At 41.1% G+C, this 14,668-nt stretch overlaps 1 protein-coding gene across 3 annotated transcripts in view; it reads left to right on the top strand.

Moving 5' to 3' along the window:
* The window catches only part of FAM13C (family with sequence similarity 13 member C), a 137,696-nt gene that overhangs the window by 56,020 nt on the left and 67,008 nt on the right, over positions 1 to 14,668 (top strand). For all 3 annotated transcript variants that reach the window (XM_081252266.1, XM_081252265.1, XM_081252264.1), the window contains one exon: positions 7,810 to 7,928. In XM_081252266.1, coding sequence (XP_081108392.1) covers positions 7,810 to 7,928 — 119 coding nt within the window. The remainder of the gene's footprint in view (positions 1 to 7,809; positions 7,929 to 14,668) is intronic.

The following is a 14,668-nucleotide window of genomic DNA, read 5'->3' as shown; positions in this document are numbered from 1 at the left end:
TAAAATAAAATAAAGTTATTAAAATAAAAAAATGAAGAAATTGTTAAAAATAAAAAAAATTTAAAGTAAGAAATAAAAGAACGAAAGAAAGAAGAGAGTAACCAAACCAAAAAACAAATCTACCAATGATAACAAGTGCTAACAACTATGCTAAAAAAAAAAAGAATAAAAATGGACAGAGAGAATCCTAGGACAAATTATAAAAGCAAAGCTATACAGACAGAATCACACAAAGAAGCATACATATACACACTTAGAAAGAGAGAAAAAATGAAAGAATATATATATAAAAATAAAGGAACAGAGCAACCAAATCAGTAAACAAATCTACCAATGATAATAAATTGTAAATACTAAACTAAGATAAACATAAAACCAGAAAAAAATTAGATGCTGAAAGCAAACCCCAAGTCTACAGTTGCTCCCAAAGTCCACCACCTCAATTTTGGGATGATTCATTGTCTATTCAGGTATTCCCCAGATGAAGGGTACATCAAATTGATTGTGGAGATTTAATCTGCTGCTCCTGAGGCTGCTGGAAGAGATTTCCCTTTCTCTTCTTTGTTCACACAGCTCCCAGGGTTCAGCTTTGGATATGGCCCCTCCTCTGTGTGTAGGTCGCCTGAGGGTGTCTGTTCTTCGCTCAGACAGGACGGGGTTAAAGGAGCAGCTGATGAGAGGGCTCTGGCTCACTCAGGCCATGGGGACTGGGGAGGGGGTATGGAATGTGGGGCGAGCCTGAGGCTGCAGAGGCCGTCCTGACGTTGCACCAGCCTGAGGTGTGCCGTGTGTTCTCCTGGGGAAGTTGTCCCTGGATCCCGGGACCCTGTCAGTGGCAGGCTGCACAGGCTCCCGGGAGGGGAGGTGTGGAGAGTGACCTGTGCTCACACACAGGCTTCTTGGTGGCGGCAGTAGCAGCCTTGGCGTCCCATGCCCATCTCTGGGGTCCGCGCTGATAGCCGTGGCTCGTGCCCGTCTCTGGGGCTCATTTAGGCGGTGCTCTGACTTCTGTGGGCAGACAGGGAAGGAATCCCCTCTCCTCATGAGCCCCAAAACAATGGTCTCTTGCCTCTTCGGCAGCTCCAGACCTTTTCCCGGACTCCCTCCTGGCTAGCTATGGTGCAGTAGCCCCCTTCAGGCTGTGATCACGCAGCCAACCCCAGTCCTCTCCCTGCGCTCCGACCGAAGCCCGAGCCTCACCTCCCAGACCCTGCCCGCCCTGGCTGGTGAGCAGACAAGCCTCTCGGGCTGGTGAGTGCCAGTCGGCACAGATCCTCTGTGCGGGAACCTCTCCACTTTGCCCTCCGCACCATTGTAGCAGCGCTCTCCTCCGTGGCTCTGAAGCTTCCCCACTCCCACCCCCACCCCCCGTCTCCGCCAGCAAAGGGGCTTCCTAGTGTGTGGAAACCTTTCCTCCTTCACAGCTCCCTCCCTGACATGCAGGTCCCGTCCCTATTCTTTTGTCTCTGTTTTTTCCTTTTTCCTTTGCCCTACCCAGGTACGTGGGGAGTTTCTTGCCTTTTGGGAGGTCTGAGGTCTCCTGCCAGCGTTCAGTGGGTGTTCTGCAGGAGTTGTTCCACGTGTAGATGTATTTCTGATGTATTTGTGAGGAGGAAGATGATCTCCACATCTTACTCCTATGCCATCTTGAAGGTTTCCCCTTTTTGTAGAGTCTATAGTGTTTTCTCTGTATAATGTCATCTGCAAATAGTGACAGTTTTACTTCTTCCTTCCCAATTTAGATGACTTCCATTTCTTTTTTTTTTTTGCCTAATGGCTCTGGCCAGGACTTCCAATGCCTAAGTCAGCCTGCACTTACTGGAAGCACCTGTCCAGGAAACCTAACACACATCAATTACAATCCTCCAACTCATCTTTAGTTAGTTTACCTTACACAAGAAGGTAGGCCCTGCTAGCCTTATAAGCAAATCCCCATCCTGTTAGCCAATCATGTCCTGCTTCTGTGTTCCCTCTTCTAATGCTCTGTAATACTCACTCTTGCCTAAAATCCCTCAGGAACAGTGTTCTGTTGCTTAATAGGTACTGTATTCCCCAAGCCATGGTTTGTTTCCTCTTGAGTAAAGGACATCAAACTAATTACAAATTGTTTTAGTTTTGTCATTTGACAATAATAAATTTGGGATGTTGAAACATAGTGGACAGAACTCCAAATTCGGATTTAGGAGATTGGGATTAGCTCAAGTGGAACAGTATGGTCCTATTTCATGCAATTTTGAATTAAATATTGAATGTAAAATATTAAGTCTCTCAATGCAAACAATTTGAAATAGTGTAATTCTCCCCCCAGATTTATCAAGATTTGCATAATTTCAAAGCTGTTTGGGTCTATTGAATTATAAGCTGTGTTTATTTTATTGAAATATTTCCACTTTAGCTAGTGAACAGAAATACCCAATATCTTCTGTTATGGGAATGGTCTTAAAATATATAAATCTCAGTTAGATTTTGCAGGGTCTTCAGGAGGGCATCTCTTGTGTAAAAGACAATCTTTCTGTCCTAGGTAAGTCATCTGTCCTGTCTTCTCTTGATTATTCTTATTCTCACTGCAGAAAACTGGGAGAGTAAAATCCACCTCCTAGTTTTAAATGAGGAAATACAGGTTAGACGTGCCTAGTTTAGTGTTGGTACAGATCAGGCACTCTGAATGTTATTTGGAAAGTGGACAAGATAGACAATATAATTTGAGTGTGATTTGGAAAGTGGACAAGATAGACAATATAATTTGAATGTCTGTTTTCTACTAGAAATTCTTACAACTCTAAGCAGTAAACTAGGTGATATCTCTGTATTACAAGTAAGGAAATAGGATCAGAGGAGATTCTACTTCGGGGATATGTGTGGACTTTGAACTGATGCCTTCCTTCCTACATGACTTACTTTACTCTGTGTTGAAATAGTGACTAAGGTAGGCAGAAATTATTTTAAAAGTGGGACTGATAGGTCTGAAGAAATAGTGATCTACGTTCCCTGTTTCTTAAGGGGTCAGAACATTAATAATCAGATGCACATTTTTTTTAAGAAATTTAAATAATCTCTTCCAGGGCTTCCTTTCCCCCAATTATGAAATGAATGTGATAATAACAAATAGTTCTTTTTTTTTTTTTTTTTTTTTGCTGTACGCGGGCCTCTCACTGCCGTGGCCTCTCCCGTTGCAGAGCACAGCCTCCGGACGTGCAGGCTCCGCGGCCATGGCTCACGGGCCCAGCCGCTCCGCGGCATGTGGGATCCTCCCAGACCGGGGCACAAACCCGTGTCCCCTGCACCGGCAGGCGGACTCTCAACCACCGCACCACCAGGAAAGCCCACAAATAGTTCTTTTAATCAGGGGTGAAAGTCTTTAAAACTCCCAATTATTCGGAAGGACTTTAAGTCACTTTCACAGACATATGCAGTTTTAAGATAATAGAAACTTTAGGGTGATATAGGATAGGGTGTATTTATAACACTTTTCCTGTTTGTTCTAAGAGCTGAAAATACGTGTTCTTCTGAACTATGGAGATATCAGATGCATTAATCATGTAGTAATTAGAGCTCTTGGGAAGAACACGCTCTCATAAATGCAAGCCATTTTTATTAACAATGGAGTGATTAGTTGTAAAGCCATTTAATTTAAAATTTAAGCCAGCAATCGGAGGAAATAACATTATAAATCAATTTCAGAATAGAATGGTCATAGATAAACCTCAAGTGTGAGAAGATTGAAAGAAGTGACTGTTTTGACTCACCACATCTTGGAAGGAAGATTTAGAGGATGCATATGTCTTTGAGGCCCAAGGGTAATACTCTGGGCGTACTAGAGCAGATGGGCAAAAACTGGAATGAGGATGGAAAATTCGTTCTTCTGGGTCATGGATTTGTACAAATTGGAAAACTTGGAAGGGCCTGAAGCAGTGGAGATGCCATTGGATTAAAACTAGATTCTCTCAAGTTCTTTATGAACTCACTAAAATCCCAACAAGGACAAAATATCATATTTCACCACTTCTACTTAGAGACACCTGTTTTTTTCCTTAACCCAGCTGGGGTTTTGAGCCTCTGAACCTGATTAGTAGACAGCTTTGCTCTTGTCATTGTGTATACTATCCTAGCCTCTGCTCATGGATCAGAATATAACCAAAGTAACATTTGTTTTAGTATGAAATATCTTTTTTCTGAGAAATATCTTTCTTCTGAAATATCTCAGATCTTAATCAATTTGTTTGTTCCTGCATATAAGCAGAAAACCCACAAATCACTTTACTGAGGCTGGGCTTGGAACATGCAGGAGGTGAGGTTGAAGAGTAGAAAAGCATGGTTGGGAGCAGGAAAAGATGTAGGATGACTCCTCTTACAGGTGCCCCATCCAGACTATGCTTGACCAGGTGGCAGGAAGACAGACCTGGAGGAGAAGTTCTTGGCTTCTACTTCCCTTGTTCCCTTGGTCACTTTGGACCTGCCCATTTGACAAGCACGTTAACACAGAAGTAGGCAAGTTAGTGTCTGCCCTCTCACACTTTAGTTTTTGTTAGAAACAGATTTTAAAGTTCTTTGGGGCAGGGATGTCTTATTTACTTTTATATAACCCTCTTAACTATCAACATCCTTGGTATGTAGTAGGTGATTGCTTTTTTTATTGAAGTATAGTTGACATTTTATGTTGTATTAGTTTCAGGTGTACACCATAGTGGTTCAACATCTGTATGTGTAACACATTGATCACCATGATATGTCTACTAACCATCTGTTACCATACAAAGTTGCTACAGTATTGTTGAATATATTCCCTATGTTGTACATAACTTACCTGTGACTTATAACTGGAAGTTTATACCTCTTGAATCCCCTTCACCTACATTGCACGACCTCCCACCCACCTTTCTTCTGGTGATCATCAGTGCTGTTCTCTGTATCCATGTGTCTGTTTCTGTTTTGTTTTGCTTGTTCATTTGTTTTGTTGTTTAGATTCCATATGTAAGTGAAATCATACAGTATTTGTCCTTCTCTGTCTGACTTATTTCACTTAGTGTAATGCCCTCTAGGTCCATCCATGTTGCTGCAAATGACAAGATTTCATTCTTTTCTTATGACTGGGTAATATTCAGTGTGTGTGTGTGTGTGTGTGTGTGTGTGTTTATACCATCCTTTTTATCCCTTCTTCTATTGATGGACACTTAGATTGCTTTCATATCTTGGCTATTATAAATAATGCTGCAATGAACATAGGGGTGCATATATCTTTTCAAATTACTATTTTCATTTTCTCTGGATAAATACCCAGAGGTGGAATCACTGAGTCATAAGGTGGTTCTAGTTTTAATCTTTTGAGAAAACTCCATACTGTTTTCCATAGTGGCTGAACCAATTTACATTCCCACCAAAAGTGCATGAGGGTCCCCTTTTCTCTACATCCTCACCAACATTTATTTGTTGGCTATTATCAAAAAGACATTCTGACAGGTGTGAGATGATATCTCATTGTGGTTTTGATTTGCGTTTCCCTGATGATTAGTGATGTTGAGCATCTTTTCCTGTGTCTGTTGGCCATCTGTATGTCTTCCTTGGAAAAATGTCTATTCAGGTCCCCTGCCCATTTCTTAATCAGATTTCTTTTTGTTACTGAGTTGTGTGAGCTCTTTGTATATTTTGGATATTAGCCCCTTATTGGATACATGATTTGCAAATATCTATTCCCATTCAGTAGGCTGCCTTTTCATTTTGTTGATCATTTTCTTTGCTGTACAAAAGCTTTTTAGTTTGACATATTGCCATTTATTTATTTTTGCTTTTGTTTGTAAAATCCATGGGAATCCAGCAGTGTGTGGCCTGTAACCCTTCTCAACCTCCGTGGGTTCAAAGGATTAGATAAAACACTGTCTTTGGGGGAAAAAAAACTACTCTTTCTTAAAAGGGTTAAATTTTAAAGGAATGGAAATTTCTGGTTTAAATTGTTTAGAAATGAGAAGGGCCATTTCTTTACATCTACAAGTAAGGTGGCTTCTAAATATGATGTTTAAAATAATATTATTAGTATAGAAACCTGAAACAAGCATCCCACCACAAAAATAAGTTTGATTTTGCTGAACTCACTTGGGTTAAGTCTCCAAGGATTTCCTTAACACCAGTTTCAGAATACTGAGCTTCGAGGGAATTTTTGTAAAAGGACTATTATCATCATCAATAGCTCCCATCCACTCTGTGCCTCCAGCTGGTAAGTACTGAAAGAGCATCTTGTTCAACAACCTTGTGAGCTTGGAGTATTATCTCCATTTTACAGACAAGGAAACTGAGGTCCAGATAATGGATGTGATTTGCCTAAGGTCACATACCTAGTATACTTGCAAGCAGTGCTGTCTCACTTGAAAACCATTGTTTGGGGAAACTTGGCCAGTATTTGAATAGCTGTAGAATTTTTCACAAGCAACTACTATGTCTAGGGAAGTACTGCATACTAATGGAACCCTTTCATGTGGTGTGTCTTCTTGCCTGAAGCTGGAGGCTTAGAAAAATTAAAGAAAGGATCTTGGTGGTTCTAATTCATTCCTTTTCCTCAGCTCTGCTCTCACTTTCCATTTTACCCCTCTCATAGGAAGGCATTCCTATGATTTTGCTCTAGAAGCTTGTGATGGCTACTTGACAAATAGCCCCACCAAATTATGCTAGTACAATATTTTAGAAAAATGATTTCTGACATATTGAGACACCTGACATATTGGCACTTGTACTGACTTCAACCTATACCCCTAAGAGAGGAGCTTGGTCTGTATTGTCTCCACAGTACAGTACACTGTACACTGCACCGTCAGACCCAAGTTCACTGTATCACATGAATATTTTGACTGCATGACAGTAGCCATCTGGATTTTCTGAGTTTCTCACTGAATTTGGTTTTAGTATTTCATTTTTCAGGTAAAGAGAAGTTGTTTTATCCTACGGAAAATTTGTCAGAGCTTTGGCATTGTTCAAATACTGTAGTGGTTCAACTGCTGAGCATATAAAAATCTTTCATTTTGGGTTTGTGTGTCCTTGTATTGAATACAGATTCATTTTAGCTTTGGTGTGTTGATGATACTCTCTAGAATTAGCTACTGGAGTTTTTGTAAATTAATGAGTGGAGTTTATTATGGGATAATGGGACCAACATAGTGATTTCTTTGGATTCAGTGTAACCCATGACAGGTGTAGGGGGGATGTGCGCATGTGTTTGGGGGGGGGAGGGGAGAGTACCAAGCATACTTGTGATTTGGATTTTATAAAAATGACTTGTTCCTTGGTTTTCAGATTAACTTAAAGTTCTTTCTTATTATGGGAATAATGTATGATTATTGTATAAAAAAATATAGATGAGTACACGAAAGAAAAAAAAATGACATCTTAAGTGTTAGTCACTGTTAAGATTTTGGTTTACTTGATGCCAATTTGTGTGTGTGTGTGTGTGTGTGTGTGTGTTTTTCTGTGTCTGTGTACATTCATACATGTTTGTGCAAAAATGAGCTTATGCTGTAAATATTCTAGAAATTGTATTTGCACATCTATTCATTAAATACTCTTCTCTCATATTTTTAATATAAAAAATAAGTTGTAAATTTTAGGTTATTATTATTTTTTCTTTATTCTGAAATCTTGCAGCAAATGACTGTTAGAAAGGGGCTTTTTAAGTTTCGGATCACTCATGGGCCCCCTTCCCCACAGCCCTTGGTAGCGTGTGTTTTGCATGGCTGCTGCCCTCCCCTGTGACCCACACCCCGCTGGAGAACACTGTGGAACTGATGGCTGCTGACAGTTCATCTGCTTTTCCTATTTTTCTTGCAGGAGACAGAGCATGTGGTACCCAGCCAGTCAGAGTGTCGGGGGAGAACAGGAACGCCAGCTCAGGAGAGTCCGCAAAACCACACCTTCAGGTGCCAGGAAACCGTGCGAGCTCAACGAAGGTGGGCCCTTTGTTGTCAGAAGTTGCACTTGGCCTTGGGTTCCTTTCCCAGAAATGCTAACACCTGTGCTTGCTACCCCTGCACAAGAGGAAAGGCTTTCTGACTTTCGTTGGCATCTCTTGAAGTCAGAGAAGCTCCTTAAAGGGACCTAGAGGGAGAATCATTGAATCTAAGAGAAATGTAAATAACCTACTTTCTCTGCCTTCAGTTTGAAGATAATCAGCCTTAAGGCTCAGAGAGGAGCGGAGACTCTCCTACCCTGAGAGAGAGAAACGCTGATTTCATTTTGTCCTCTTTCATTCCACACTAGAGAGGACTGGGTTTTCTTCTGTGATAATGGTAATTGGTCATGACAGTGTAGAAGTCAGGCCAGCTGCTTTTCGCATATTCTGTCATTTAGCCCTCACCCCTTCCCCAAAAAGTGGGTACTCCTAGCCCCATTTTATGGAGAAGGAGCCCGAGGCTGAGAGGTCAAGGCACTTGACTGATATTGTACAAGTAAAACAGGCTGAGCCAGAATTTGAACCTACAAATGTCTGATTAGAGCATAGCAGCCGTGGCTCCTGTGCTGATCCAGGTGGTGTCTCTAAGCCCTGAAGTGGCCCTGGGGCTGACCCCTCTGGTCTCCGGGACCTGCTAGAGACGGCCCTGGGTCAGGGCAAGAATGTGGGTGGGAGGCTGTCCGAAGCAGGGTTGGCATGGCATTCGGATGGGAGCCTGGCCTTGCAGCTGTCTATGGAAAGTCTCTTCTGGAAATAAACAGAAGAAAGAATTCAACTGCTAGTTGTGTCAGCTGTCTTTGTAGGATCTTGTGTACAGTGTAATCATAGCTCTCACTCAGTGGAAAGGGAGGGCTATGCTTCTGGGCATGACTTTTCAAAATTTTTTCTAAGGCAGCAGAGTCTAAATGAATCAACAACAACAGACAAGATTGGCTGTGCTATGAAACTGTGCTTTTTAAAAAATTTTTGTCAGAGTAGAGTTGAGCTAAAATGTTGTGTTAGTTTCTGCTGTACAGCAAAGTGAGCCAGTTATACATATACATATATCCACTCCTTTTTAGCTTCTTTTCCCATATACAATACAGAGTATTGAGAAGAGTGTCCTGTGCTATACAGTAGGTCCTTATTAGTTATCTATTTTATATATAGTGAAATTGTGCTTTAAAATATTCAACGTACTAAATTTAGAATCAGAGAGCCCCAAAGGGTTAATGGAGACCCCAAAAGTAAGGTGATCCATTATCCAGTTGGACTCTTCAACACCTTTTCTCACCTCCTCGCTGGTTGCCATCTATTGTCTGTTTATTCTTACTTGACCTCAGATCGGGTAAGACTCAGCCCTGTCATTTCTCTGCTAATCAGGACACTCACCTTCCTATTGGAGGCCTTACTATAACAAAGCTGTTTTAGGTTGACTAGAATCAATTTAGGCAGTGACCCTGTCTTCCCCACCAGCCTGGTGCCTACATCTCTCAGCAACAATAAGGCCAACTATATTCCCATGCATATTTCAAAATCATAAAAAAGACAGAAAAAAACACACAAAAAAAACAAGACGAAATCCTTCCTGCTTGCGTATGCAAGGCATGGTGCCCTTTGGTCTGGATACTCCACAGAGGCTGATAGGGGAAAATGACATTAGCAATCTACCTTCTCAAAGACGCTCGATGTTTGGTAAACTTAAAACCGATCTGTTTCCCATCTGCAGTGGTAATATTACTGTTATCAGAGGGCAAGTCGGAAATTTAATAGGATTCTGCTCTGGGGATCATTCACATATGACTAGGGAGAGCTAAGTGTATTGAATTAGAAAAGTCCTCATGAGGAAACATACAGAGCAGCAACTCCTACACTTGGGGGTGTGGAGTTACAGTTCATTCAGATTCTCAGATCTATGGCACTTTTCCTCAGAAAAAAAGAGATGCACATACACACAAAAGTTTGTGTAACATTTTAGGCTGTTCCTAGACTTCTTCTGCATGTCAGGAGAAGGAACCGAATACATGGTCACTGGGCAGCCTTCCTCCTTGAGTCAGGCTTGTCTCCTCCAAAACAGATCTGGCCTGTCTTCCTCTATGCTTTAGCAAACCTCCATAGGACCCCAAATACCTTCTTGTTCTCTTCTTCTTTTTCCTTTCTAGCCTCCATGTTCTACTTTGACAGGATCTAGCATTCTGAGCTAGCAGCATTCCAGAATTGCCTGTGCACCAGAGTTGACAGTCACAGCGTCTGGTGTTAAGTTGCAGATCAGGAGTTGTGAGGCCAGTTATGTCTGGTATATTAGGTTGAGTACTTAGATCAGGATGGTAACCTTTAAACTACAGAGGTTTTTTTTTGTCACAGCCATGGTGGCGTCACCTAGGATCACTCTAATGGAACTTAAAAAGAAAACTCTAAATATTACAGGGATTGTGAAATTTGATGAACTGGTGAAATGAGAGCTGAGGCTAAAAACAACTTTGAGTCAGGTAGCTCACATTCCTGATAACATTGCTCTTCCATTTTAAAACCAGCAAACGGCCAGGTGCAGGCATATTGTGTCCAATAAGATCTCGATAGAGACATGAGGACTGTAATAAAACACTCCAGACCTAAGTCTGGCTCAAAGTGAGGGAAGAAGCCAGGCTAAATCTTAGCAGGTGTAAAATGCCACCTTCTTGGGGAAGGGGGCTGGGGAGGAGCATGTTCTTATCATAATGAGCACTTTGAGAAAGGAAGGAAAGATCTTTCTACAGCAAGGAGCTGTCAAGGGGTCACATGTGGTTTGGGTGGGACTCAAAAGGGTAGTTAGTGTTCAGAGAATGAATCCATCCTTGTAGAAGGGAGGTTTTGGAGCTGCTTGTGTTGTGGGGTGGTATTGATCTTCTCACGCGTGCCAGAGAGAAATAGTTTCATACCTTCAGCTCAGAGAGCATGTTGTTGAGCTTTTCCTAGTGCAAGGGACGTTTATCTGTGTGTCTAAATGCACTTTAGGGAAGTCTATGAATGTTTTTGCCAAAGTTTGAGTGTCTGTATACTATATTGGTTTTCTGTTGCTACTGTAACAAATGACCACAAACCTGTGACTTAAAACAACACAAATTTATAATCTTATACTTCTGTAGGATAGATGACCAATATGGGTCTCATGGGGTAAAATAAAGGTGTCAGCAGGCCTACATTCCTTTCTGGAGGTTCGAGGGGAGAATGGATATATTTCCTTGCCTTTTCCAGTTTCTGGGTGCTGCGTACATTGCTTGGCTTATGGTCTTTTCCTCCATTTTCAAAGCTAGCAACGTTGCATCTCTCTTAGCATTCTTCCATATGTTTCCTTCTGACCGTATTACCGAGTCCAAACTCCTACTGCTTGTCTCATGAGAGGCCGCTAAATCAAGAATGAGGTGTTGGGGCAAGGAAGAGTGACTTTATTTGGAAAGCCAGCAGACTGAGAAGAAGGTGGACTCTTGTCCCAAAGAACCATCTTCCCTGAGTTAGAATTCAGGCTTCTTTTGTACTAAAAGGGGAGAGGATGTGGCTGGTTGCTGCGCACTTCTTGGTGCCAGAATCCTTTGCTCTTGCAGCTGTCCACGTAGGTCTGATCACAGTGTTCCCATAAACCTCCAACAAGACAAAGGTTATTCTCTGTTCTGCAACTTTTAATCTCTGTATGAATGGAAAAGTGTTAAACCTTTAAAGGTCAGAGCCTTGAGAATGGGCTACCGTGAATATTTCAGGCTATGGGCAACATTTTTTTTTTTTTTTTACAAAAGTGCAGAGCCAACATGACTAAGCACAGCCAACAGAGCACAAGGGTTAGAGCTAAAGGAACAGATTCAATATGGGGTCAGGTTTGTTCTTTTCTTACAACCAAGGGCAGGAAAATTGTTCTGATTTTAAGGATTCAAGTGATTAGATTGGGTCCACTCAGATAGCCCACTATAATCTCTCCATCTCAAGGTCCTTAGCTTAATCACATCAGCAGAATCCCTTTTGTCATGTAAGGTAACAAGGGAAGGGGGACAAGGAATAAGCACATAGACATCTGCGTGGGCCACATTATTCTGCCTACTACATATGTTTTTCCAGGGAAGAATCTCTAAAGCATTTATCAGAATTTCCTATGCTACCCATTATCCCCCAAAAGGTTTATTTAGACTCACTGTATTAATTTCTTCCTACCTCCAAGTTTGCTTGCTCTTCTGAATTCCCTCAACAGAGCCAACCTCAGATATTGATGTAGCCCACTCTGTCCTGTTTCTTTGCAACCTTCCTTCTATTTACCAGCTCCCCTCATGTTTCTATTATATTCCTTGGCAGTATAGTGCCCCACATCAGAGATCTCAAACTCAGTGTCCTGCACATGTATCTAGTGTGGAGGTATATTTGACTTGTAGACTGTTGTAAAAATATTTGATTCAATGTTTAAATATTAGAGTCTTTATGGCTTTTTTACATTGTTTTGAAAAATGTGAAAATGGGATAACCCAGGATGTACATTCCTACAAGGCAGCAGGTAGCTGGAGTTGAGAAGCAGCTCTCCGTTTTTTCACAGCTCCTACCCAGATCTCTTTATTAATTTATGCTTTTGCCTGGCTCCTATAGGCATTTGATTTAAAATGCCTGCTTCCATCCTTTTCTTCCCAGCAACTGCTCATCCTTAGGACTCTAGCTGCCTGGAGCTAAGCCCTAATAAGGTGACGGCTGATAATACCTTAATGCCTCCTTCTGCAAGATGATGTGTTTACATTTTTTTTAACAGCTTTATTGGAGTATAATTGCTTTACAATGGTGTGTTAGTTTCTTTTTAATAACAAAGTGAATCAGTTATACATATATCCGGATGTGTTTACATTTTAACTTGGATTTTCAGTGTATCTAAGTGGTGAGGCTGCATATTACCCTTCTCTGGCATGCTCCTACGTACCTGGAGCTTTTCAAAACACAAAAGTATAGAACTGCATTTAGTTAGAGCCAGAATGAAGCCTTAGTAATCATTAAATACAACCCTCTCATTTTCTAGTTTGACCCCCAGTGAGGCTGTGATTTGGTTAAGCCCCCACTTCCCTTGTAATAGAACCAAGATAAGCACCATCAATCTGTTTAGAGCAGTCAGTTGATGAATATGCATCAATTTGATTGATTTTTATGGCTAACGCCAAACGCCAGTGCCAATTCTGTAAACACTCAGATATGACAAAGGGGACTTTATGAATGTAAGAGAATACAGTGAAGTTGGGGATTTCTTACCCAGCTAAGTAAATTTACTTTTGAGAGTGATTAACTCCCTTGTGTTTAAGATATTGTATTAAAATTTATGACAGCATTAAGCCTTTTAGTGTCATTAAAACCTCGCCTGTATAAACAGGAGCTATCCTATAGCAATGTGTTGCTACTAATTAAGTTGGTGGTTACATTTGTGAATTGGAGTTCATTAGCCTCTTCATCCGGAAGTCCCCAGTTAGAGGGGGTTGAAGATTGGGGTATTAGCAAGGATAATGGCCTTTGATGGCTTTGACTATTTTTGTAACATTCCAGATAAAAGAAAAGGCTTTGTTGCTTTATGGAAAGAGGAAGTTTTGTTGGCAGCAACTTTTCCATGGGGGATAAATCCTTTCATCTTTTGTTTTTGAGATAGACAACTTGTGTGTGTTTTAATAGCTACTTGTTTCTTGTTCAAATGTTTTTTGAGAAGTAGGCAGAGTCTAAATGGGCTCTGCTAAAAAGAGAAAGAATGACTAAGGGAATGAGCATCCAGAGAGTTTTAATAATAAAGAGCTTAAGATCTGCCTTCTTGGACCGTACCAGAGCAGGAGCTCTGCGTGCTGTCAGTGTGTTCTTCTTGTTAGTGTGCTTTTAGGATTTTTTAAATGGGGGGTAGGGGTATAGTAGAGATAAAAACATTAGTTTGTCTTGACAATATTTTGAGAGTCCCTGGTATGCAGTTGGGCAATGAGTGGGTTCTAAAAATAGCTTTCTTTGCTTATACTGCATAGGAAGGCAGCTGTATAGTGAGGGCTCTTCTCATCCCCCCATCCTGCCTTCACCCCCATGGGTGCAGAAGCAAGCTGGTGGAATGGAAAAAACATTCAAATTAAGAAATGCAGGGTCTTATATTTAAGACCATATGATATCACGTATATGTGGAATCTAAAATATGACACAGATGAACCTATCTGTGAAACAGAAACAGACGCACAGACATAGAGAACAGACTTGTGGTTGCCAAAGGGGAGGTTGGTGGGGGGGAGGAATGGATTGGGAGTTTGGGATTAGCAGATGCAAACAATTACATATAGGATGGCTAAACAACAAGGTCCTACTGTATAGCACAGGGAACTATATTCAATATCCTGTGATAAACCATAACGGAAAATAATATGAAAAAGGATGCATATATATAACTGAATCACTTTGCTGTACAGCAGAAACTAACACAACATTGTAAATCAACTGTACTTCAATAAAATGAATTTAAAAAAAAAAGAAATGCAGGGTCTTATCCCACGTCTATCAGGTGACCTTGGTCACGTCACTGAAATCCCTAAGTCCCCTCCCCAAACACAAGTTTGGGTAAGGTGATTTCTAAAGCCCCCTCTGGCTCTAACACTGAAAACGCTCAACACTCTGGATGTTTGAAGGATTAGACACAGGAAGACTTTAGCTTAATAATACAAGCTCTTGCAGTCACAGATAAAAATAATTCATCCTCCCTGCTGTAGAGCACAAAAAAATCCCACACCAAATCCTTAAACTGTTGAT

The sequence above is a fragment of the Mesoplodon bidens genome, assembly GCF_964165515.1.
Source record: "Mesoplodon bidens genome assembly, chromosome: 1".
NCBI classification, from domain to species: domain Eukaryota; kingdom Metazoa; phylum Chordata; class Mammalia; order Artiodactyla; family Ziphiidae; genus Mesoplodon; species Mesoplodon bidens.
This window is presented reverse-complemented; position numbering and strand designations above follow the sequence as displayed.